Consider the following 25362-nt stretch of genomic DNA (forward strand, 5'->3'; position numbering starts at 1 on the left):
CGGATTTCTATTTGTTTAGCTGGAATAAAATAGCTATATGTTGCTGCAACTGAGACAAGGATTACATGAAATCTGGTTCAGCACTATGCATATTAAGCATAGAGCATACAGTTGGATTACTCTTCAGATGTATATTTGTTCAGCTGGAAGGAAATAGCTATGTTGCTGCTACTGAGACAATGATGACATGAAATTTAGGCGCATCACAATAGACATCCAGAATAGAGCAGTCTGATTACTCTATACATTTGCATTAGATCAGGTGCAGGAAAACGGCTGTTCTTACTTCTGCAATTCAATATGCATCCCCTGTGAAAGTCCAGCGGGAAGCGATGTGGTGGGACAGCGACGGTAGAGTCCACATTTAAGCAATTTGGCACAGAGCATCGCTTTTTAACCTTTTAAGGTACACTGGACACATACACATCCCCGGATTTCAAAATAGTGGAACTAAATGACTACCGCATGCATAAGCATAAAGTTTGAGCATTTGACTCTTCTATATGTTGACTTGAACAGAAAATTACGTCGGTAAAACTGGCACCGACACCCCTCAAAACGAGGCAATTTCGCCACACCCGGGGAGCAGCGGCTGTCTTTCAATTTTGTAAGTGTATTTTTGTTATATTTTTTGGGTTAATAATAAACTGTGGCAGAAATAGGTTCGTTAGGATTTGCGAGAAATGAAAAGGAACGATTGCCCCAGCGCATACCAGACATTCGTAACAGAAAAAGTGGCTTGAGACATGTGTGTCCGTATGTACCTTGAATTCGTTTACATGAATGGACATTTGTGTACATGAGCGAAGGTGGTGCCCTTTCGCCTTCACATATGTGACATAATACAAGTAATTGGTATTTTTTTTCCGCGTAGTGAGTGACTATGAGCTGTCCAATTACTCTTTTTTCTGACTGCTGCTGCTTGCTTCGCGGGAGGATGACAGGCGCAAATTTTTAGTGCCTGAGAGAAACTATAATCTTTTTCGCCGACGACAGTGGTCATAAGGCCGGGTTATAAGTCCACGGTTAGGATATGGCTATCTTAGGTGAAGGCGTGAATAAGGTTGGACCACAGATTGTCATTGAGCACCTAGACAAGCGGGAGCCTTCCAATGGCTAGAGTTAGCGCATCAGGTGAACTGGATCGGCAGCGCTTAGCCCTACTAACATTCCCGGAATAAAAGCCGCTAAGAAAATCCCATGTTTTTTAAAAAGTCTCAGAAAGGAAGAAAATTTAGAAATAACGCTGGAGTGGAGTACGTGTTACGAAGGTGCGTATCAGGACAAGAGAAAGGTAGCGTCACAACGCTGACGATTTTTCCTGAAATGAAGAATTTCGATGCTCTAGTTTCTGAAGCACTCGAACAAGAAAGTGCACATTACACACGCCGAAACGGAATTCTTTTCCCTACAACGAACGGAGAAATGAAAGCATTTTAGGAGTAAACCTCATCACTTTTTTTCTCGACATGGGATTGAACAACACCCATATTTGCTACCATAAGCTGCAAGCTAAAAATGTTAATCTGCCTGCTTTAACCTCGATGGAGTTTCGACAGGCCATGGTGCGTTCTCTTATGCCTAGTTTTCATAGCCGGCACCGAGGCTCAAGTCTTGCGCAGACGGTGCGACTCGTCGCGACGTTCGCAAAGACCGTAGCCACATCACACCCAATGCACGAAGGCTACTCTGGCAAGCGCCGCGCGAAGTGGACGATTTGTAACGTTAATTTAAATTACCGCAGTTTGTGGAGTGCACATGGCATTGCGCCGGCAAGGAACTTGCTTCCAGAGTTTCAAAGCGAGGGAAAGAAGCAGAGCTATGGCCGGAGCAAGTTTACTCCCATGAGGTACATAGGGACACATGTGTCCCAACCCATATCTTTTTTCACTTAATGCCAATTGGCTTACTCTCTGTTTTCGAGGCTATATTACGCGAAAAATGTTAGTGTATTGATGTTCCCATCTCTCATTTCCTTATGTACATGAGAGGGTTAGCGTGCCGCGAGCTCATCGCATAATATAGCGCTGGGCGCTTCGAACGAAAAACGATAAGCCTACTACAACGGCCAAGGACGATCCGCCTTGCAAGGCCGCATAAAGTCTTCGCACTGGCAGCGCGCAGAGCAAGAGAACGCGGACCAGGATAAGTTGGCAACAGCGTGATAGTAATCCTACCAAACGGCAATGACAAAGGAGCGCCTACCTTGGCATAGCCGAAAACATCTCAACCGGCACAATTTTACACCTGCGAGCTAGCTTCATACACTTCCTTATACATTTACTGCTTCGTAACTAGCTTCGTAGGCTGCAGTCACTTCGATCGGAAGCCGCAACAAGGCCGGCAAAGTCACGCTTCCACCGCAACCACAGCCATTAACAGCGGACACAAAAGGCAATTTGCACTAAAATTTGAAAATTAGAACATAGTTGTTTCTATTTATTTATTTATTCATTCAACAAAAGACTTTTCCTATACCTTGTCCTTGGCGCATGATGGCCTCAGTTGCCTATGTGTCATAAAACCCAACACAACTCTATTTATTTATTTATTTATTTATTTATTTATTTATTTATTTATTTATTTATTTATACATACTGCAGCCCCTCTATGGGGTTATTGCAGGAGTCGGTTAGACGAAAGAATTCATACAAAAAACAAGTAAACAATAACATTTAAAAATTCGCGAGAAATAAAGCAGGTGACATAAATGAAACTCAAGATGACAGCAACGCTGAGATACAGTACAGAAACGATAATGAGTCAATACACTGTAACAATAAGAAAGAACATAAAATGAGGTGTAGTTAACTTTTAACCGGAAATCGCTTAATGGCAGTGACCTAATTGTTCCGGGTATTAAGGTCCAGAATTCAATAGTACGTGGGAAAAAGCTGTATTTAAATTTATTACATCGAGCAAAGTCAGGCTTAATATTAAGGCTATGGTGACTCCTGCTTGACCTAGGAGTATCTGAAGGAATATATATGGGATGTGAGACGCGATAAGAAAAATTTACGATGCCATGCAGAAACTTCATTGACTTGATCTGACGGCGTACGGACAAAGGGCTATTGTGTTAACCTTTAAGTATTGTGTTCACAGACTTATGAAACATGGTACGTTAATATTTGTCGTTCTTGTGCTTATGTGCAACTTACGAATTGTTAGCCAACTTCGTTACGCAAGAGTGGGGCACTCCACCAATTCGCTGTGCCGCAGCATCTCTTGACTGCGTTCAGCTCCCGCCTTTGCCACCATTTCAAATACGTCTTGGCACTGAATTCACCGGATGTGCGACCTTCCTCAAGCGACGAATGCGAGGTGAAGGACATCAGCGCGATTGTAGCCATGGCGACAGCCGACGTAGATAGGAAAGAAACAGCGATAAGAGCGTGATCGGGGGGGGGGGGGGGGGGGGGGGGGGGGAGTCATTTCATGCAGACTGTCAAGAAGCGAGCAGATGCTTGAGCGATGCCTCCCGGAAGCATGCAGTACACCCTGGTCGGGTTCTCCACAGAACTGGATTGGAGGCCTCTACACTTCGTGAAGCCCATTCCACTGCACATGGTGTGCGAAGCCTGTGGACTGGTGCGCAAAAGGACAGCTTTACTTCCTTGCATGCACGCACTGTGCGAGTCTTGCTACGAGCAGAGCGCCCGGGACGATGTCCACATTTGTCCTCTCGATGGCCGCCAAAGCGATGCGGACGAGGTCTCTCTGAGGGAGTTTCCTGTCGACGAGCTGCTCAGGAGAAAGGTAAGGGCTGCAGGCACATTGGCAGTCGTGTTTTGATTTTCATTTAGTTGCGGCTTCGTTGTTTAGGAATTTTCAAAGTATAGAGAGAGATCGCGTGGTCGTGGTGGTTTACAGAGAACGAGAAACGATTCTACCTTTAAACGATGCTGCAGCACCGCCTTAAAAGGGAAATTTATTTAAAGCAATAGTTTTGTAAAAGCGATGCGGGCAAAACGAGATAAAGGCTCGATGGGGCATGTGTCGCTTGCGAAGACGTTCTCAAAGTGCACAGTGCTTGCAAACATGACCACGTGCTTAAGCGTTCTTGAAAGGCTGTGAATGCTCTTGTAGGCTTTACGCGTATGTAAGCCCCAATATACGTATAGGCGATGCACCTGTTCCCGGAAAGAGGCAACGCGATACACGGCAATAAATGCTTCGAAGCTCACAACTTGACTGTAGAGTATTTAAGCACGCTGTAAAAGGTTTAGCTTTTAAAGGGAGAAAAAGTGGCATAGTGCTCACCATAATTGTTCGCTTAGGCACAGAGAGAGAGCTATGGCTACTTTTATTTTGCACCCACATTTATTGTAGCTAAATGTCAAGGTTTTATGAATTGGAATTACGCGCCGTCGTGGGGTCCAGCGGAGCCTTTCCACAGCGCTCGCAATTTGATTGGGGTCCTAAGTCGCAGCCTTGGAATTGCTGCAAGCAGGGCCGCTGTTCCCGTATTGTGCGTGCGCGTGTAGATAGTGCATCTGCTCACGTCAAACGCGACGTCATCAGAAGAGATAAGAGGCTGCAGTCGACGTTCCGCACGTGATAACGTACTCAAAAGGATCTGGGAAAGCTTTTGCGAGCTCTTATCTCGAGTTCTGCTGTCGTCATTATTCCTGGCCAGTTTCAATCGATCTCCTATCTGCCGCCAGGTATTAATTTCTTTACGGCAATTTCTAGTGGCTAAATCGCCAGCGGCCGGTTTCAGTGGCCGCACAGGAACGCCACTGTGCGGTATAACTCATCGCAAAGGCCGATTAAGAGCGCGCCAAGCAGCAAGGAGGTATGAGCGCGTTGCCCAGCGTGAATGCGGAGCCGCCTCAAAGCTGCGCTATGAAAAGCAAAATGGACAGCAACCAATGCAGAGTGCACTGTCTTCATATGAAAAGTGGGCGATCTCGGTGGCTCCTTAGTCCGCGCAAGACAGACACGCATGTTTCTCAGTCCAGAGCACGGTCGAGCTGTCTGGAGCCGTGGGCAGGTTCATCATCCAAATGTATCTTGCGAGTACCCTATAGTGCGGCTACCACCATCTATAAGCCTAACAGCTCTGGAACACGCTACGCAGTTTCCTCAAGGCCAGTTTCTCTCAAGTTGCTTTAGACGAGGAGATAGGTTACCATTTCTTTTTCTTAAGCTGTTCGTTGTTCGATGAGTTTTTCTCTAAGAGCTGCACTGGGGTGTGGATAGGCGAGTTGTGTGCAATTTTTGTTTTTGCGCACAACATGCCTCTTAAGCATCAACTGTACCAGACACCCTCCAGGTATGCACTGGTGGACAGTGACCACATGCATTAAGCAAGTTGTTGCGGGGAATTTTGCCGGAGCTCATTTCTAACCTTGGGCAAAGCAAGGAAAGAAGTGCCTTGTAAAATATGCGTATCACACTTGCGTATTCAGACAAACGTTACCTGAAGTTTTACATTTCTTCTTTAGCGAAAATTGCAAATAAAAATAAATTGACGCTGGCGGCAAATATCACGTTAGGTCTGAGCTATCGTTACGGCACATAATTTAAATTTAACCCTTTACCTAATCCTTTCGTTCGTGGTGCAGGGGCTGCACCATGCATGCAGTGTACGAGGGGCGGCGTTCCAAAGCCTGCTACGCGGCGTCGTTAGAACGAGCTTTCCAAAAAATGACGACAAATGTTGCACGATACGCAAGGAAATGCACTTTGAGGGGATGCTCACGTGACTGCGGAGCGTACGAGAGAGTAGCCGAGCGGCGGAGAGTGTTCCCTAAGCGGCACTGGCTGTAAAATTTATATGACTGTGCTCTATACAGCACCGCACCTGCTAAATCAATATGCCGAATGTGGAGCTCGACGTCACAAAATTGCGCGAGTGCAATCAGCTAGGCTGTTTTTGACCACCGTGTCGCATATAGCACGTTCATAAATAAGAAAGAAGAGAACAAGTTCTTGTCGCATGCATTTAGACGCAGTCACGATTGCTCAGAGAATGACTCATGCTTTAATCTTGCAGGTGAAATGTTGGAACGAAGGAAGTGACTGCGGGTCAGTGCTGCCTGCATCTCAAATCGGCCAGCACTTCCATCGCGAATGTCGGCACCATTCCATTCGCTGCCCAAGGTGTTCGACCAGAGTTCTTTGCACTGATGTGTGTGCGCACTTGGAGTCGGAGTGCTGCACTACAACTGCGACGCCTGCTGGATTGGAATCCCAGGGGGATTCAGACCGCAAGGAGGAGACGGCGCTGCTGACATCCTTCAAAAAAATTCCAGGAGAGCAGGCCGGCGATATCAAAACAGTTCTCCAGCCACATCTCCCTGGCAGTGGCGCCAATAACGACCGACTCAGCGATGTTCTTCACGGAGTGAACAACTGCCAAAAAGAGTTGAGAGAACTCAGAGAAGGCATTACAAGCATGAATGACAGAATGAAGCAAGAAGGAGCAAAAGTGAGAACAGAGCTTGGTCAGTGTGCGAAAAAATGCTCGAATCAAATAGCCGCGTTTAGTGAAGAAAAGAGAGGGCGTTTAATTGCGAGCAGTGAGACTATAAAGACCATTTCCAACTGCATGCATGCAATGGAAGAACTACTAAGAGTTGAGGTGGCAAAGCTAGTCACAGAAATCGGGGACAATGATTCAAAGGGTGAAGGAGGCACCGAAGGGGCCACGGAACAAGTGGGAGGAAGTAGCGATGCAGTTAGCCGAGTGGATAAAGTAGTGTTAGAACCTCCTGACCTACAGGCATCGGTGTGCGAGTTTGTCTTGAAAGATGTCGGATCAATCGAAGAAAAAGCGCACAAGGAATATCACGTGGCTTACGAGAGCGAGCGTGTATACCTCCGAGGCTACTGCATGTCCCCTGGTGTCCGCATTAGCGGCGGTTTTTCTGGTGTGTTTGTGTCTGCTCTGTTCCGCCTGCACCAGGGCGACATGGACGACGTTGTTCAGTGGCCGTTCAAGCAGAGAATCAAACTTCGTGTCGTGCATCCAAAGGGAGGAGAAGAACGGGAGATCGTGGAGCGTCTCCGTGGTTCACGCACATCTTGTCTAAGGCCCGAAGAGGGACGTGCGCAAAATCCATATACGACTGCTGCACTTTTTAGTTTGAAGGATCTCATCCGCGAGGGTTACGTGGAAGACGACCAGCTTCGAATGAAGTTCGAGCTTCTTCCGTGATTTAATCTGAAATATATAGAGGAACGATGTCAATGTCGTTGCGATGAAGCTCCGTGGACACACAAACAGGAGTGAGATCTTAAACAGCAATAAAAATGAGTGTCCTGCCCCGTGGTTGTTCATTCGGTGTTGTATGCCAAACCGCCAGAGTTGCCGAAACCTGAGCGACCGCAAACTTCCATGAACTTGGTTCAACGCGCTTTAGTTATTTTCACCCAAGTGACTTAAAAAATAAATGTCGGTCTTCTGATTCATTCGCAGGGGTAAATTCTTGAATTTGCATACGATGCAAGCAGATGAATGTTTATTGCGGATGATAAAGCTGCAAGTGTGTATTCCACATGTGCTAATCCAAGCTTATGGAGGATTAGCATGTATTTTTTTGCCCGTTAGTGTACATTCGCAATCTATACGCTTCCCTTATTTTAGCTGCCACAGAAAACCCATGCATTCCTCTAAACTATCTTCACGTCGTTCTGTACAGCATACCTTGATAGCGTGCTTAACACTGCCTCGTACTATTGCGTTCACGTATTCAGTGTAGGTAACCTCCTACTGTGCAAGCATTGCACGCTGACTTTTCCCTCAGTGTTGTTTCGTTATCCAGGCGATATTTTTACGACATTACGTTCCAGGTAAGATGACCTGCCTCAAAGGAGCGTGTACTCTATATAGGGCAGCTTTGCTTTTTTTTTTCATAGAGGCGCATCTTGGGAACACTGTTAAGCAGGCCATCCAGACGAGCGCATTCGTCATATACGAAGTCCTTTGTGTGTGGTAATGTACGCATTGCAGGGTTATCAATGTTGGCTAGTCTAGCTTTGTTTTTCAAGTTCGTCCTTCTAGTGCCAAAAATTAGCTCAGTGCCAGAAGCTTACGTTGGAAAATAATAATGTAGAAGTGTGAATAGTATTCTGCATTCAAAATTTCACCACAAAGCTCGCCTTATATAAAGTAAGCTAAGCAGTCGTGAGTAAAAATGCCACAACGGATACAACTGTGTCCGCGCGGTGAGATAAGCTGATATATTAAGGACCTAGTGCAGTGGGTCGGACGTTCAGTGCTTCTGAGTATGTGTCTGTATGATCACGATGCCTTGAAGCAGCAGAGGGAGAACTGAACCTGGCGGCGCAGTGCAGCCTCAAGACTATAAAACGATCAAGTGGTAAACACCGTCTGAAGTGTGCCGATAAACGTGTGTATACATGGGAATAATCGATATTGGGCGATCTGAGGGCTGCGGCTATATATTGCCTCGTGGTACATTCCTTACGGACCCTTCTTTGTTCGTCCATAACTTTACTGCCACCTGTGTTCGGCGATTGAAAGTTAAGGTCTGGTTCATGCGAATGAAAGTTAAGGACAACTCGGCGAGCTATAGAAAAAAAAATATGATAGATGTAACGTTAAGATACCGGAAGCGAGTAGAGTGGGTGAGGGAACAAACGCGGGTGGAAGACATCCTAGTCGAAATCAAGAGGAAGAAATGGGCTTGGGCAGGGCACGTAATGCGAAGGCAAGATAACCGCTGGTCCTTAAGGGTAACGAAGTGGATTCCAAGACAAGGTTATACCCCTGTCACACGGCCAGTTTCAATCACCCTCGAGTCGAGGGTCTTCGAGATTCTCAATCGCCATCGAACTCGCCGCTGCTACACGGCAAATCTCAATGGCCATTGAAATGGTTCTCGTGTCTTACGCCACAGATGAGTGGCGCCACAATCGCTACTTTGGATTTTGCAAAAATAACAAAAATATTTGATAAATGTATACTAAATGCTGAAATACAGGCATACGCGAAAGTCGTTAAAAACCCTTTTAGTTGCACGTACGCGACGTACATATGCATACACTGCTGTAGCCACTTTAATACAAGACGAGCCAAAACCAAGCCAGTCCAACTGCGTCGGAGCGCTGCTTCGTCAGGCTTAAGACCGGGGAAATCGCCATGATATCTGAAAAACAAGAGCTATTTTTCTCTTGAAACTTTATGCGAGAGTAAGAATGGGCAAATCGAAGGCGAATACAACAGCTTAGAACACGATATTGCTTTGAGGGATTAGCGACGAAGCTGTTATCGCTGTGAAGCGGGCGGGCAGGGTGCCGCCATGTTGTCAACGTTAAGTACGCAAGCAACGCAAAGACTGCAACGCAAAATGAATGCGCTTAATGCGCTTAAAACCAGTCTAATATAATTTTAATAATTTTACAGGCTGCTTACATTAAATGTTATGCGAATAATGTTTGTTCATGTTTTTTCACCGTGAATGTGTCGTGTACGAAAGTGCGCTTGGCGCCGCTCGGAGCAACGCTAGCAACCTTGGGCAGCGCTCGAAGGCCCTCGAAATCTCGATGGAGTTCTGCGCTACTCCGTTGACTCGATAGGCTATTGACTCGATCGCCATTGAAACTGCCCGTGTGGCAGCGCTCGATCGCCTTTGAGTCGATAGACTATCGGTTCGAGGGCCCTCGAAATGCCCGTGTGACAGGGGTATTAGAGTAGCACCACGCGGCAGAAAGTTAGGTGGGAGGATGAGATTGAGAGGTTTGTGGGGATACGGTGGCCGCAGCTGGCACATGACACGGTTAATTGGCGAAACATGGGAGAGGTCTTTGCCTTGCAGTGGGCGTGGTCAGGCTGATGACGATGATGATCTATGATATATATCTCAGCATGATGTAAATGATGATAATGATATAATCTGACGATGATATAAATGGTATATATTTCAGCAGGATTCAGCAACAATTCAGCCGAACATTCATTCGCGCGTGTTCGCTCTTTGGCAAGGCGGAATAATTGTTAACATTTCACGAATCGCTGGTAACCGACCTTTAGGAAAAGCTGGGCGACTATCATTTACTTCGCCCATAAGATATGCCGAAAGTAGGTTTAATAATGTGTACAGCCGACGGCCGACCCGACCTTCTTCAATGGACTGGGCAGATATCGGCGCGATTGTAGCCATGGGAACCGACAGAACAGAAGGAAAGAAAGGGATGATAAGAGCGTGGTCAGGGAACGCAAAAAGTCAATTAGTGCAAACAGTCCAGACGCGAACGGATGCTTTCAGCAATTCCTACTGGAAGCATGCAGTACACCTTGGTGGGCTTCTCTGCAGAACTCGACTGGAGGCCCCTGCATTTCGTTAAGCCCATTCCATCCTACAGAGTGTGCTGTGCCTGCGGGTTGGTGCGCCAGAAGACTGCACTGCTTTCGTGCTCGCACACGCTGTGTGTGTCTTGCTACGAGTTGAGCGCCCAGGGCAGTGTCTGCGTCTGTCCTCGCGATGGCCATCATTGCGACCGGGAAGACGTCGAGCTGAAGAAGTGCCCCGATGACGAGGTGCTCAAAAGAAAGGTAAGTGTTGTGGAGAATGGAACATGATTGTTTCTTGTTACAGTGTTGCTCGTAGGGCGAAGGTTTCCGTGACAGATATAGTCGAATTTCTAGTGAGGAAGAATCCGCGGCGAGGAGGAAGCACCGGGGCCCTCTCGCTTTCGCCGCCGCCACACCGCAAAGAAAACAGATCAAGAGGGACGGAGCGCAAACGCCACAGCTATATATGCTTCGAAGGGAAAGGGAAAACGCTACAAACGGCGATGTGCGAACAAAGGCCTTAAACCAGTCCCAGTACTCTTGGCGAAGGAACGAGAGCCGCGACTCCCATGACCACTAACGGCAAATCGGGGCGCCACTAGGTTCCACACCTCGCGTCCTGCTGTTCCAAGCAGCTGCCACCATGCAGCTGAGTGTGGGAGTTCATGCGGACAAGTTGCAGCAGCATACGCTGCAAGGCGCCTGTACGCGCGCTGTGTGTGTGTGTGTGTGTGTGTGTGTGTGTGTGTGTGTGTGTGTGTGTGTGTGTGTGTGTGTGTGTGTGTGTGTGTGTGTGTGTGTGTGTGTGTGTGTGTGTGAGAGAGAGAGAGTGTGCGCGCGTGTGCACGTGTGCGCGTGTTTGTGTGTGTGTGTGTGTTTGTGTGTGCGCGCGCGTGCGAGTGTGCTTGTTTGTGCGTGTGTGTTTGTGCGTGTGTGTGTGCGCGAACGTGTGTGTGTGTGTCGCGCAGAGGGAGGAGGCTGGTGGGAGGGGGTAAAGTGTCGAAAGAAATTAGAAACCTCCATAGAACATACCTCTTCCCGAATCATCATCAGCCTCCCGCGCACTCAGCACGAAACACAAATAGGAAGGGGCCACTTCATGAGTGGTGTCGAAAATCAGTGCATGGAACCGAGACGTAATTGTTCCTCCGCAGCTAGCAGTCGTCATCGCATTGGAACGCGTGTTATTTCCATTAAATTTATAATTTATTTGACCATGGTCAAATAAATGGATTGTGCACAATCCATTAGGAAGTCGAAAGGCCGAGTAGTCACTATGATCATGGTGGCGCACAGCGAACCCAAACTATTGCACCTTTAAGTCGGCTAAAGCGAAGCTTGCTAGTTGAATGTAATACTTGTGACTTTGCACGGCACTGAGGACAAACGAATGAAAGGCAGGAACCCGCATGTAGTGTTTGGGAAAACACTGCCACCGTGGCGGCGGCTCGGCAACGTCATCATGAGAATTTAAGCACAGCTGTAAAATGCTTTACCTTGCACCTGAAATAAAAGCCTCGTTATAACACCTCGTGCAACTGGGCCAAAACACGCATTTGAGGGCATATTTTTTCCACATAAATGCCAAGGCTTGCTCACTTGCAATTAAGCGTCCAGAGCTATTGTTCCTTCATTGTTAGTGCAAATACAAAGTACAGAATACCGCCCATGTTTTGAAGTGGCAGGCCACGTCACCTATTAGATAGGGCTTTGCTTCCGGCGTTCAATGCACGATACAGTATGCATCAGGATCTTAACAAGCTTCGCCAGCTCTATCACGAGCTTGGCGTAGCCTTTGTTCGCAGCCAGTATCGTGCGGTCTCCCGCCCACAACCGGGAACTAATTGCTATAATGCATTTACCAGTGCCTAATCGTTATCAGCCTTCATCTCTTCGAGCTTTGCTTGCAAATAATCTGCGTAATTAGCGCTGTGACGTGGCCGTGCAGTGCCTGCGCAAACGATAGGAAACCTCGGCTCTAGGTCGCCGACGGCACCCTTTCAAACAAGGGGGTGGATGGAGGGCCTTGGTGGTCGAATGCATCGCTGAGGCCTCGGGTCCTCCAAGCATCGAGGGATGCTGATCATGCTGGGCAGAGCGAACACAGGGCTGCCTCAGAGCAGCGGCATGGAAAGCGAAACAGATCAGGTGCTTCAGGCTTCGATAGCCTATGCCGCGCATAGCAACATCTTTTATTTCCGTTTTTATGTTATGCTTAATAAACGGCTTGGCAGTGTGCTCTAAAAAAAATCGCCCGATGAAGGCGGCTCCTCAGGCCGCGACAGCCAGTAGGGAGACAAGCACGTTGCCCAGCACAAGGAACCGAGGGACCTGAAGCGGGAAAGGGGGGGGGGGGGGGGCAGGTCCATCAACCAAAGTATCTGAGCAATAGCCGAAGACGGCTACCACTGTGTAAGAATATAACTGCCCTAGAATGCGCTATGCCTTCACTGCAATAAAGTTCGTGCTAGCATGTTTTATAAGAACAAATAGGCTGCCAGTTTTTCTTGTGATGCGCGTTGTCCAATCATTTTCCTAAGTTGAATTGAGTTGTGTGGAATGCTACAGGTGGGATTAGCCTTGCTTATTCTGCCGGCAATTGCTCCACCGTAGCGTGCCTTCTATGTTAATAATGTCCTAAAACCTGTCGCATCTACCCCGGTATGCGCACAGTCACTTATAATAGCACATATACCACCCCCGCAGTCACCATCTATGCACACAATCACTCCACACAGTTCACATCACAGTCCACTCCAGAAGTCACCATCTATGCACATATTCAGTCGCAGTAGAACATAGTACATTGCAGTGCCACCATCCATGCACACATTCACTCACTGTATAACATAGTGCACTCCAGAAGACACTTACACATTCAATCAAAGTAGACCATAGTCCGTTCCTGCTGTCACCGTTTAGAAACGAGATCAGTGTCCTGCAGAAATGTTAAAAGAAGGCGTGCAGCCTCCCTTCTGCATGTGTGGTTTCTACTCGGGTATACAATGTCCTGAACTGCACTGTGACGGGTTCCTGTCTTTTCGAAGGAAGCGAACATCAAGTACCTCCAATCCTTTTGCTCTCAGCACCGCAGTATCGTGTAGAGGCTCCTATGAGGACCCAGGAAGCTGTTTCGGGGGATTTGAGTTGAAATCATTTCGAACGCTTAGAATACCCGCGGAAGATGTTACGCGTAAAATATTCTGATCCCAATTGTCTATTTTGCCGAGCGTTGTCTTTTCTTTTTTCCATTCAGTGAGAATTCGAGACGAGAGAAAAGTATACGTGTACTCCTGCGGCGTAAATTGAGTAATTCAGCAATAGTCAATATAAATCTTGGAGTATTTAAACTTCAGCTCCTTTCCCCCCCTTCATTAACCATTCTAGTGCGAAATCACCACTCCTAGCGTACCAACCCCGAGCAAGCATCTTGTCTCGTTGATAGGAGTAACTCGGGTAAGTTCGGGTTAGTTCGGAGCAGCGTCTCGCCAGCTGTAGCCAATGGAAATGGAGTGGAAAAACTTTATTTCTTCGCCTAGCAGATGACGGTGCGTGCTGTACATGGCCATCCCTTACGCAAATTTCTTTACACAGTCTATGGACAGTTCATAGACTTTTGTCTGTAAAGTTTATAGAGGTTCTGTATACAAATACTATAGACTCATCCTATAGAGGTTCTATAGACAAATTCTATACAAAGTCTATAGATAATCTATGGATTTATGGCCATACATTTTAGTAGACTTCTGTCTATAGACTATGAATAGACAAAAATTAAAGGTCTATAGGAAGGCGATGCAGTCTATAAGAAATCCATAGACAGTCTATAGGCCACTCATAAAAGGAATCAACCCATAGCTGACGGCGACCTGGGTGGCCCGTTCGATGGCCTGGACATGCGTGTCCAGGTCCGAACTGGCCAACACGACCTCCCATCGGTGAAGGCAAACAACTTGTAATTGTAGACGTGTTTATCATACCGGAGACGTGTACAGGTTCAGCCGTACCCCTCCTGCACCCGCGCAGTGACATGGGTGGTGCCAGGCGCGGCCAATGCGCATGCGTAGTTGGCATCCGGTTGAACCGGAATACGTCTCCGCTAATACGTCTCCGGTATGCTAAATACGTCTAGTGCAACCGGCGGCGGTTCTTCACAGCATTCCCAGAGAATATGATCGTAAGCAGCTAACTCTCCAGAAAAATTTACGTACCGTTTCATTGACCCCGGGATACATGCAGGCTGGTAGAGATGAGTTCACAAACGAGTCTGTCTGAGGACGTCTCCCAATTGTCTCTTGCTCCTCTTCCAACTAAACTTGTCAGGTGGGGAGAAAATGCATCGTAAAAATAAGTCGTGATTGGTTACGTCACGAAAGGAAGTCAGACCGTCAGTCTGAAAACCCATGGGAACGAGCGAGCCCCCGCTCGGTTGACGAAACCTTGAGCCTTATTGTGAGCTTCCTCCTTTCGCGGATTTCCAGATCGTGCCGGAACCCATATCATCTCAACTTCTCTTTCTGAGTGACTGGTCAGCCTCAAAACGTGCGCATCTGCCTCTGAAATCCTGCCCTTTCAAAATTGCGGATGGCTAATTTAGAATCGCTGTAGATTACACCAGCTTGTGCGCTAACTACGGCTTGTGCCATCGGCACTTCTTCCTCAATCCTGGAGGACCGCGGAGGAAGCTTGGGCAAGTGAGGAAGCTGTAGCCAATGGTAGAAGGAGAGGAGAAGAATGAGCACATGCTTTCACACGTTTACTCGGTTCAACTACGTTAACACTCTTCCACTTTTCTTCGCGGAAAGTGGGCTCGACCCTCCCCCCGGCCGACTCGGCGCAGTGGCTGAGTGGTTACTGCAGTCGGCTAATGGGCTCAAGTACCCGGGTTTGAACGCTGCTTCGGCGGCCCGTTTCGATGGAGGTGAAACACAAAAGACTCCTGTATGCTATGCAGTGGCAGCGCTCGTTAGAGATCCCCAGGTGGTCGAAATTATTCCAGAATCCTCCATTACGGCACACATTTCTCTTCTTCTTCGTTCACTGTTATTCTTCCTTCCTCCACTTCCCGGCGCGATGGAGGTGTCCACCGAGACAATCACTGATTTCCGCAAAACCTATTTCCTCCCTGCTATGCGTGCAGCGTACGAGTCGGTGTCGAAGCCCGCTTGCCGGCGTTGTTAGACCGTGCTTGCCAACAAACGACAACAAAGGTTGGAGGACGCGTGAGGCTCGGGGTTGCTGGAGGGGCTCATCACGTGACTCTGGAGCCTACCATTGAGTAGCCCGGCGGCTGAGTGTCCAGTAAGTTGTTCTCGCTGTAAAATGTAACTGATCCTACTGCGGGAGCGTGCACATATAGGAAATTAGTATGTCGAATCTGGCGTTGAATAACCCAAAGTTGTTCGCGGCCGATGAGGATTCTGTAGTGGACGGCTGTAGTAGGTGTTGTGCAGTGGACAATTACACTAACGGCACCCCGGCTTGCCGAGCTGCTGCAGTCGTTACCACGATGGCTCTGAAAACGATCTCTGTCTCAAACTTGCAGGTGAAGTGTTGGAACGAAGGAAGCGGCTGCAAGGCAGTGCTGCCTGCATCGCAGATTACACAGCACTTCCACCGCGAATGCCGGCATCACTCCATTCGCTGCCCCAAGTGTTCGGCCGCAGTTCTTTCTAGCGAGGTGTGGGCACACTTGGAGTCGGAGTGCTGCACTACAACTGCGACGCCTGCTGGATCGGAATGCCAAGGGGATTCAGGCCGCAAGGAGGAGACGGCGCTGCTGACATCCTTCCGAAAAATTCTACAAGAGCAGATAGATGAAATCAAAACATTTATGGAGCGAATTCTTACTGGCATTGGCGCCAATAGCGACGGACTCAACGAAGTTGTTCACTGGGTGAACAACTGCCAAGAAACGCTGAGAGGAGAACTTAAAGAAGCCATTAGTAACTTACAGCGCACAGTGAGGCAAGAAGGAATACAAGTAAGAACAGAGCGTCGTGACTGTGGGGAACAATGCTGCGATGAAATAGCCGCTGTTAACGAAGAAACGAAAGAACGTCGAAGTGCAAGCAAGGATGCCAGGAACCCCATCTCCGAGGGTACAAATGCACTGGACGAACCACTGAGAGATGATTTTGCAAAAATGGCCACAGAAAAGAGCGACAAGTGTTTGCAGACTGCAGAAGGCTCCGAGATGCTCACAGATGAAGTGGAAGAAAGCAGCAGTGCAGTGGCCCCCGTAGACATGGTAGCCCCCAAACCACCCGACCTACAGGCATGGGCTTGCGAGTTTGTCGTAAAAGCTGTCAAATCACTCGAAGAAAGGGCGCGAAAGGATCGTTCGGAAGATTGGAAGAGACGGGGTGCTGATTATATCAGCGAGCGTGTATACCTCGGCGGCTATTGCATCTCGCCCGGTGTCCGGCTCTGCAAGTGGTATGGAATTGTACGACTGCGTGGACTCTTCCACCTGCACGAGGACGACATGACGGACGCTCTCCAGTTGCCGAAGTTGCAAGAAGTCAAATTCCGCGTCGTGCATCCAAAGGGAGGTGCAGAAGAAAAGGCCATATCGGGCCCATTTTTTTCAGTACCGTCTCGTGAAAGGCCAACAGGGGGTCGTGCACCGTACACGTATTGCTCTCTTAACCATATTTCCGTCGAGGATCTTATCCGTGACGGTTACGTGGAAGACGACCAGCTTCGGGTGAAGTTTGAGTTCCTTACTTGATGTGACTTTGAATACAAGGAGAGGCCATCCCACACCGTCGCGATGAAGTCCCGTACGTTGAAAAAATTGAGTGGGCTCCTGAAAATAAAAAAAAGTGTCCTGCCGGATGGTCGTTGATTGCGTGTCCTCTGTCAAGCCGCCAGAGATCCTGAAACCAAATTTGTGTTCAATAATTGTATAAGGGTGGCTTAAGCCAAGGAGCACAAGTAATCGGCCCGGTATTGTAACTGGATGTGGTTCGTTGTAGAACCGACCTTTGCCAATAGATTTTCAATATTGAGCCGATTACCTGTGTTCCTTGGGAAGAGTTCTTTTTTTTTCATTTTGGCCCAATCTTCTTACAGGGACCCGGAAATGATTTCGATGGGCATATTCTAGTGCAACAGATCTGCACAGGAGGTCTTTGTGGGTATTGGAGTCAAATTTGAAAGCTTTGCGTGAACCCTGCAATTGAGAAATAATTTTTAAATATCGCTGCTGGCAACAGCTCTCGACTGATTGGGGCAATATCTCACCGCCGCGCGTCTCCTACCCCGATGACGTCAGTGGACAGAAGACTGGCTTGAAGGCCCACTGATGTCATCGGGGTGGGGGCGCGCGGTGAGGCGCATCGCCCTAATCGGTTGCGCTCTACTGCGAGCTACCATGTGTCGCTTCGGGATGTTAAATCCCAAAATTTAAATTATTTACTAGGAAAATTTGTTTTGGTTTTCGTAGGGTTTGACGTCCCAAAGCAAATCAGGTTATGAGGGGGGGGGGGGGTCGAAATTAATATGGGCCCTCTTCTACGGTGTCCCTCATAACCTGAGTTGCTTTGGGAGTTTATTTCACATAGGCCTCTTTTTATCCATCAACAGTTCCCCTGCAACACGCATTTAATATGCAGCAGTGTCACAGCGTGATATAAAACACGCTTACCAAACATCTTTCCTTCCTCTCTTTTTGGTAAGTGCTGGTTGAGTTGCCATGCTGGCAGCACTGCCATACAGCCGCTTCCTACATTCCGGCACTGCACCTGCAAGATTAAAACAGATAATTTTCACAGCCGTCGTAGTTACGCCTCCTGGAACTCAACAAGTCATTTAAATTTACATAACCAACAATTTCGGACAAAACCATTTTTGAACGGGAACCGGTTTATGAAGGCAGTTTTTTCACATATTGTAAGATTTCACTATAACAATCAAATATCCGCCGACCTCCCGTTGGCAGGCTTGCATTTTTTTGCTATTTTTAAAAGCGTTCCTAATTGATTTTCATTTGTAGTCTTAAATTCTTGATTCGAGCTATGGAAACAATTTAATAGAAATATTTAGCTACATGACGGAAGAATAGAATATTACTTTTAGCATTTCTATAACAGTACCTTAAAGTTTTGCTATATTGAAAACTTTTATCCAAGAATGTTGGACATGCTTATGCAGCTCTCAGCGACCGTGACATCCAATATGCAACTATGGTAGGCCCGCATACCACACACAACTTTGATTGATGGAAACCTGTGCAGTAAGACTTTTTTTTTATTTCGCAGTGATAGCCGTTTATTGGCCACTTTAATTTTTCGAGCGACGCGTCAGCACGTTCCAGTGATCACGTGACCACCGCCTGCAAGTGCTTAGCTCTGTCTCCGCCATCTTGGGCGCGCGCTCAGTCGTGATCACGTAACCACGTCCAGCAACCCCGCCCCGCCCCCCAGCCTCGCCCATCTGCAACCTCTGTCGTCACTGGTTGGCAAGCGCGACTTAATGACGCCCTCAAGCGCACTTTGAAATGCAGCTGGGAGGGAGAGCCCGCAAACTGAGAGGGAAAGGATAAAGGTAAAGAAGCCGAAGGCGGCGAAGAATTCGCCACGCTTACAACAGCTTTTGCTCATTGTCGCGATTTTCGGGACAAGCGTGCAGGTATTTTTATTTTCGTTCCAAATTTTCGCCGAAGAAGTAACGGTAAAACAATAGCCCATGTCTGGCTAAATACGCAAGTGCGATATGACTAATTAATACGCAAAGTGTCTCGTGGGTTCGCCCTGCGTTAAACAAAATGGAACGAAAAAACAGAAAATTACCTCAACCATCCTGACTACTCCACGCAACGTGCCTGTCCACACGTCATTGCAGCACTGGGAGAAAAAAACGCAGAGCAACCTGAAGCTGAACAAAAACCTTTCAGCCTGCATGCTGATCGAAAGCAGGTTAAGCTTGCAGTGGGTTTAAGGAGAAGGCCTATGTTTGGGTTCATAGGTGTTCGTAGCCGCAATCGAGTCCTTGCGAGATCCTTCTGGTGATGAACGTGTCCCGCCTTCTGTCCCTTGGATGGTTCGAGCTCAGCAACGTGCAAATAGTTCCTTCCTCGGCGCGAAGAGCCGACGAAATCAGCAGCTCAACAATACAGCGTGCTCTGCTTTCCTCGCCGTCAGTTTTGCTTTAGGTGGTGCAGCTTTCTTGAGTTCCTCTTTTCATGCTTGGAAGCGCGCTTACCACTTTCGGCTGCTTAGAAACCACAGCACAGCGCCCAGGCGCTCATTGTCGGCCTTAGAGACACATTCCAGTACCTCGGTCCTCTTGCTGTCTTCTCCCTGATAAAAATGGTCTATAGACAGTCTATAGACTTATTATAGACTCTATTGCCTTCCTATAGATATTTCTTTTTGTCTATTCATAGTGAATATACTGTCTACAGACAAAAGTCTACTAAAAGTGTAGGGCAATACATCTAGATTGTCTATAGACTGTTTATAGTATTTGTATTGCCTATAGACAGTTCTCTGGGATTTGTCTACAGACAGTTCATAGATTTTATAGACAGAAATCTATGAAAAGTCAATAGACTGTCTAAAAAATTTTTTCCATGGGCTGTGCGGCTACAAACAGTTTCGGTCAGCGACGTAGCTACTGTTCCACTCATGCAGCTATATTTTTGCTTTATCTTGCTGCTCACACCGATCTGCTAAAGGCTAAAAGCCCGACGAGGCCTTGGACCCTTTTGCAAGTTTTTGCATCAATGAACAAAACTCGCACTTCCACTGCCACGGCGCAGCGCGTATGGCGTCGAGTATTCCTAAGCAAATAACGAATGGATGAACAATAAAGAGAGATATTCGAATGCAACTCAAGAACACGGCGGCTTTCCTCCGTCAAAGGACCTGCTTCCAGCCAATGGCGTCGGCCGATTCTCATGTCCCTGCTAGTGTGACAATGCAGGGAGCGGCGCCACAGTGCGGAGAGGGTCTGTCCCTGACCATGGAAGGAAGGTATCCCCTTTCATCTACCACTCCCTGCTTTGTCACACTAGCAGGGTCACGCGAACTGGCAGACGCCATTGGCTGGAAGGCGGTCCTTGGACGGGGAAAAACCGCTGCGTTCTTCAGTTGTATATAACTATAGACGCTAGCAAATACTGTATAAAAAAATTGGAGGGGACACTGAAGCTCCTTCTTAAAAATATGACGTGATAGCATTCATGAGTTAATCCCAAAATATGCGGAATTGATCAGTCTGAACTTTCCATTGTAATGTCCCTGGCAGTACTCATACCACTCCTTGCAGAATGGTGCAGGGGTTAAGGGAAGCGACACTGCCCTGCGATGGCAGGTGCTGCCACCGGTGGGTCTTGTCCGACCCGAGTTGCTCTTCCCGAGCAACCTCTCGCGATCAATCATAAATTTAACTGCAATCTGCCAGGCTGGCTACTTTGCGCACGATCTGGTGGGTAATCTTTGAAGACTTCACAAGGTCACACGACTTAGCTAGCCCACCTAGGTTGCTTCTCCGCAGGTGGCGGGCTGCCTGAGCAACCCTATACGCCGCCCTATTTATCGCTCACAACGCCGTTGCCGGATTTTCAGCGTAACGGGGCCTCTAACGCCATCGCGTTAGAATGGCAACACGTGGCCGGCACAACTTCGCAGTAAATTGCTGAGGAACGTGATATGAGCTGGCAAAGCTTCCTGAGGCAAAAAACGCCAACTGCATATACTAGAAGCTTTCGATGACGTCGCCTGCCCCATGAATCATGTCCGCTATTCGGCTGAGTCACGTGCGCTATTGGGCGCTTGAACTGACAATACAGGACCACTATAGTCGGATACAACTTGTCTGCAGTGAAGCTCCGCCCACATTCAGTATCGACACACGGAATTCCTCAAAGGCAAAAAAGTAGACCGTTGATGAAACTTCTCTTCTCACCTAAACAAGAAGATAATTTACTACTAATTTAATTTAATTTAAGCTAATTTACAAATTTACTCCACCTTGGGGGATTCCCCTATACATTTGACCAAGAAGCTAATCACGAGAAAAAAAAGATGAGCTCTAGAATTTTTCACATCTGTCTTTTTTAATAAAGTCAAACGTTGAAAAAGCCGATTCCGTTTACTTTTTGATAAAGTACGCCGCGGACCATGTCCCAGTGATAACAACTGCTGTTTTTAATGAGACATCCTACCATAGCTCTGCATGCAGCAATTCCAAGCCTGTGACATTACCCCCCCCCCCCCCCTTCCCCCTAACTCTCATGCGCTGCAAACACAGGTTGTGTAGGAGGCGTATCTCACCTTATCGCAGTTCAGCGGGCCTTGATATTTCGCAGGTATCTCACCTTATCGCAGTTCAGCGGGCCTTGATGTTTCGCAGCAATGAATGCATATAAAAAATAGAGCCGGGAGCTCCGTTACTTGCTTCACGAATAAGAGATGTCAGCAAAAGAAAACTATCTTCTCTTTCTTGCAAAAATTCAAGATTTTACAGAAGTGAGTAAATAGTAAAATGAAAATTGGCTGTAGGGGAAAAAAGAAAGTGCGCAGCGTCTGTCTCAAATCTCGGCGGACACCTGAACCGCGCCGTAAGGGAAGGGATAAAGGAGGGACTGAGAAAAGAAAGGAAGAAAGAGGTGCCGTAGTGGAGGTCTCCGGGATAACTTCGACTACCTGGGGATCTTTAACGTGCGCTGACACCGCACAGCACACGAGCAGCTTTGTATTTCGCCTCCATCGAAACGCGGCCTCCGCGGTCGGGTTCAAACCAGCGGGTACTTCGGATCAGTAGCCGAGTAAATAGTGCCGGGCTCATTTGTAAGCTGCGAATAATTAATTTTATTCTTTTTTGAGGAGGTGGAATGACTGCTTTACCTAAACCACACACTGCTACACAGGGGCGTAAACACAAGCGCACTCACAGTCGTTCAAGAATACTAGCGTACGCGACCACATTTCTCAGCAGTCTACACTCTGCAAAGTTACGTACCAGACAACATTCAATAGCAGCATTTTACTGACTTGTTCCTCATCGCACTACAAACAAGGTAGTTCCATTAAAAATAGCTCCGAAGAGGTACTTAATGCCCACTTAACAGTACAAATGTTTCTCGTCCGCTGCCATCACCACGATTGGTATATCTCTTGTCGGACTGCTGACAGTTTCACGATCCCTAAACAACAAAGTTTCAAATTCATTATAAACGAAAAGACTGCTGTTCTTTTGCCCTCCACGCCTACCTCTCTACTGAGCAGCTTGTCGGCAGGAAACTCCTTCATGAAGACGTCCTCGTCCTCGCAGCGGTGACCATCCAGCGGACAAACGCGGCCGCTATCACGCAAACACAGCTCGTACCAAGACTCGCACAGTGTGTGCCTGCATGGAAGCAAGGCGGTCCACTTGCGCACCAGACCACTGGCATCGCAGACCCTGTGCGGTGGAAGGGGCTTCACGAAGCACAAAGGAATCCAGTCCAGTTGTGAGGAGAACCCGACCAGGGTGTATTCCATGCTTCCAGGAGGCATCGCTGACAGGCTCCTTTCGCTTGCTGCTTGATGACCTGCATCAAACTGACTTTTACGCCCCCTGACTGCGTGATCTCATCGTTCGTTTTTTGGTTTTTGCTGTGGCCGTCGTCTAGACTACAGTCAGGCCGATATCTACCGCCTCTCTTCCGCTGCTTGAAGGTCGCACGTCCGGCGAATGCAATCCGTCGATCTGCGTCCGCCGGCGACTCTACAGCGCCGACGAGCTTCTTTCGGGTCGGTTGATATGCAAGCAACTTTTTTCTGCCTCACTTTTTTACGGAAGCGACATGAACGGTACGTGACTAGTCCTCAACTGCTGCTCTTTGCCAAAGAGTGAACGGGCTCCAAATAGCAAATATGGGTCTCAGAATATATTTAACGCTTGGCCAGTTCTTTAGGTACTCGCGGACTCCGCAATGTTAATCATTCGCACCGCGTTCATTCAAGCACGTAGTGCAGTTGTCCACAGACCTGTCTAGAGCACTCGAACGCTGTGCCGTCTGCGCTGGATGGATGGATGGATGGATGGATGGATGGATGGATGGATGGATGGACGGACGGACGGACGGACGGACGGACGGACGGACGGATGGATGGTGTGGAGTTCGCTGACCTTTCCGCGAACTCGTTGATATTGTGTCCGCAGGGAAGGCCACTCCAGTGGGGTCGGAAGTCCCCAACAAAGGGGCCCGTCCCGTCCCTGCCTCCCCTTCGTGCGACGGACGTCCTCGTTTACGCCGCGCCGTCACGGGGATGACCCGCCGGGAAAAACGCTAACCATGTAGAGCTGTCGACATGTGGTTGTTAAGGGGTTGACGAGGTTTCGAGGGCGCACGAGATACGGCTGAGTATTAGCCGAGTGACCGGAAACCCACTATTCCCGTAATGACTGTGTTCGTCTCGTGCGGTGTATTCTGTAAACACTTTAGGGATCGTTTTGTCGCGTGTGCGAAAGAGATAGGAAAGTGGTAACGGCTGGGCCGTGGGTGCCGTGGGAGAGGGTGGTCGATTTGTGCTGTTTGTCTATTTGATTGCAACCTCTCCTTTCCCAAATGTTTAATCAGCACTCTTTCCCCAATCTGTGATTAGTTGGCGGAAATCCTTATTTTCCTTTCCCTGACCACTGATTGGCGAGATGGGTCGTTTGTTATCTTATTGGTTGCTGTCCCCGCTAAGGGCGGAGACAGAGGGTTTAAAACCAAGCGCTCTGGGTTGAGCGGGGGCTGAATTCATCTGATCCACGATTTAGTCATGTAAATAGTTTTCTCCTTGCTTTGTTTCTTCTTGTTTTATTTATGTTGTAAATAAATAGTTAACCTTCTCCTTTCCTTGAGTAATGTGAATGTTTGCGAGTAGAACCACCGGGTCATCAAGAAACCCCGATTTCATCATCAAGTAGTTTCCTCTCATCGCCACCGGAAGGGGAACTCAACTGATGGATGGATTTTTTCCTTTTTAGTTTTTATTCATCCCCTTGGTCCAGGCGCCCAACCGTGCCCGCCCGTTACAAAGAGTATAAGGCCTCAAGTATCTATCTATATATCTAGCGCGGACGGCACGGAATTTGAGCGCTCTAGAAAGGTCTGTAGATGACTGTACGTGTACAACGAGCTCACACCCAGCGACCCCTTTTCCGTATTATTTCGGCACATACATACTCCACAACGGATATGAAGGCCGTGACAAGCACGACATAAAGAATCGCGGTTTGGGCACAAGAAAACGCACATACAAATTGACATTGCGTGTCTGTACTGCTCATTAAGTCTCAATTGTTTCTTTTTGGACTAACAGATGCAGGCAACGACATTTATTGGCGTAAACCACGAATACGCCCTGAACGAAGCATCTTTCAGCAATTTTCGCTCTAGAAGCGAAGTACCCTGTAGCCACCAATACAGGCTGCAGAGGTAGCTCCATATGTCAGCGTAAAGATCTCTACGCGATGCGATTCTTAAGTTAATCCGGCAGCTGCGGATTGCACGTCTTGCAAAAATTTAATTTTGCAAAGAGTTTTCTGCGCATACAGAGACAAGCCACAAAGAAGACGCTAACACACAGGCGCTGTGTATGCTCCGAATTCCGCGTGGGTTTGTGTATACTTCCACTCAAAACTTTTTACAAAATCAAGATATACCAACTCGCCCAAAAAGAAGTTTCAATTAAGGAAAAATTGAGATGCCCAGGAAACAAGCATTATCCTTTTCTCTCCAGATACAGTCTTTGTTAAAAATATTCAGCCCAAGGGGTTAGCTTCCAAGCTTGGAAGGGTTGAGGACTTAACCCTAAAAAGGGTGTTTGAGGTTTGGCTACAATACGCTTGAATTGTATATAGATAGAGTGTAGGCCACTCAGCTTTCACGCCGCGTTCGAGACCTCAAAAGCGAGCCGATCGTTCACAATATATATTTTTAAAAATTCGCGCTTGTACGCCTCTGGGCGACCAGCGGTGCCGGTACCGGTGCCATGCAGCGCTCGTTACGTCAGCAGCGGGGGGCTATCATTGGTTAGCCAACTCGCACCAACGAGTTCAAAGCGCAAATTTAGAAGCAATGTGTTTAACGTCAGGAAGAAAGCTGAAATTCACCG

At 47.8% G+C, this 25362-nt stretch overlaps 3 protein-coding genes across 6 annotated transcripts in view; 2 read left to right on the forward strand and 1 right to left on the reverse strand.

The window, feature by feature from the left end:
- LOC144104687 (TNF receptor-associated factor 6-like) overlaps positions 1–7545 on the forward strand; it is a 20745-nt gene extending 13200 nt beyond the window's left edge. The window contains exons 1-2 of one of the 2 annotated variants that reach the window (XM_077637827.1): positions 3428–3759; positions 6002–7545. In XM_077637827.1, the coding sequence (XP_077493953.1) occupies positions 3475–3759; positions 6002–7165 (1449 nt within the window). In that variant the 5' untranslated portion in view covers positions 3428–3474 and the 3' untranslated portion in view covers positions 7166–7545. Of the gene's footprint in view, positions 1–3427; positions 3760–6001 lie in introns of those variants that run through there. The other variant, XM_077637828.1, reaches the window with a different exon arrangement.
- Positions 7546–10131: 2586 nt separating this feature from the next.
- LOC144104688 (uncharacterized) overlaps positions 10132–25362 on the forward strand; it is a 44150-nt gene continuing 28919 nt past the window's right edge. Inside the window, exon 1 of the mRNA XM_077637830.1 lies at positions 10132–10525. The gene's annotated coding sequence lies outside the window, so the exon portion shown is untranslated. The remainder of the gene's footprint in view (positions 10526–25362) is intronic.
- LOC144104692 (TNF receptor-associated factor 6-like) lies at positions 12247–23036 on the reverse strand. Of its 3 annotated transcripts, XM_077637838.1 has the most exons (4): positions 22486–23036; positions 17916–18012; positions 14476–17145; positions 12269–12595 (listed from the first exon to the last, which is right to left on the reverse strand). In XM_077637838.1, exons 1-3 carry the CDS (start codon positions 22768–22770, stop codon positions 17129–17131), a joined length of 399 nt encoding a protein of 132 aa, XP_077493964.1. In that variant the 5' UTR covers positions 22771–23036; the 3' UTR covers positions 12269–12595; positions 14476–17128. The 3 variants fall into 3 exon arrangements, with proteins under 3 accessions (XP_077493962.1, XP_077493963.1, XP_077493964.1); XM_077637836.1 differs by lacking the exon at positions 14476–17145 and having other exon boundaries at positions 12247–12595; XM_077637837.1 differs by having other exon boundaries at positions 12264–12595; positions 14476–18012.

This window comes from Amblyomma americanum, chromosome 9 (genome assembly GCF_052857255.1).
Source record: "Amblyomma americanum isolate KBUSLIRL-KWMA chromosome 9, ASM5285725v1, whole genome shotgun sequence".
NCBI classification, from domain to species: Eukaryota; Metazoa; Arthropoda; class Arachnida; order Ixodida; family Ixodidae; genus Amblyomma; species Amblyomma americanum.

Excerpts from the sequence above, each read along its gene's own strand:
- LOC144104692 (XM_077637836.1), bottom strand. The coding sequence starts at position 22,770 with ATGCCTCCTGGAAGCATGGAATACACCCTGGTCGGGTTCTCCTCACAA. Across the intron at positions 18,013-22,485 it reads ACAAGCTGCTCAGTAGAGAG|GTGCAGTGCCGGAATGTAGG; the intron begins GTAGGCGTGGAG and ends TTAATCTTGCAG. Across the intron at positions 12,596-17,915 it reads AGAGGAAGGAAAGATGTTTG|GTCCCTCGGTTCCTTGTGCT; the intron begins GTAAGCGTGTTT and ends TTCCCGCTTCAG.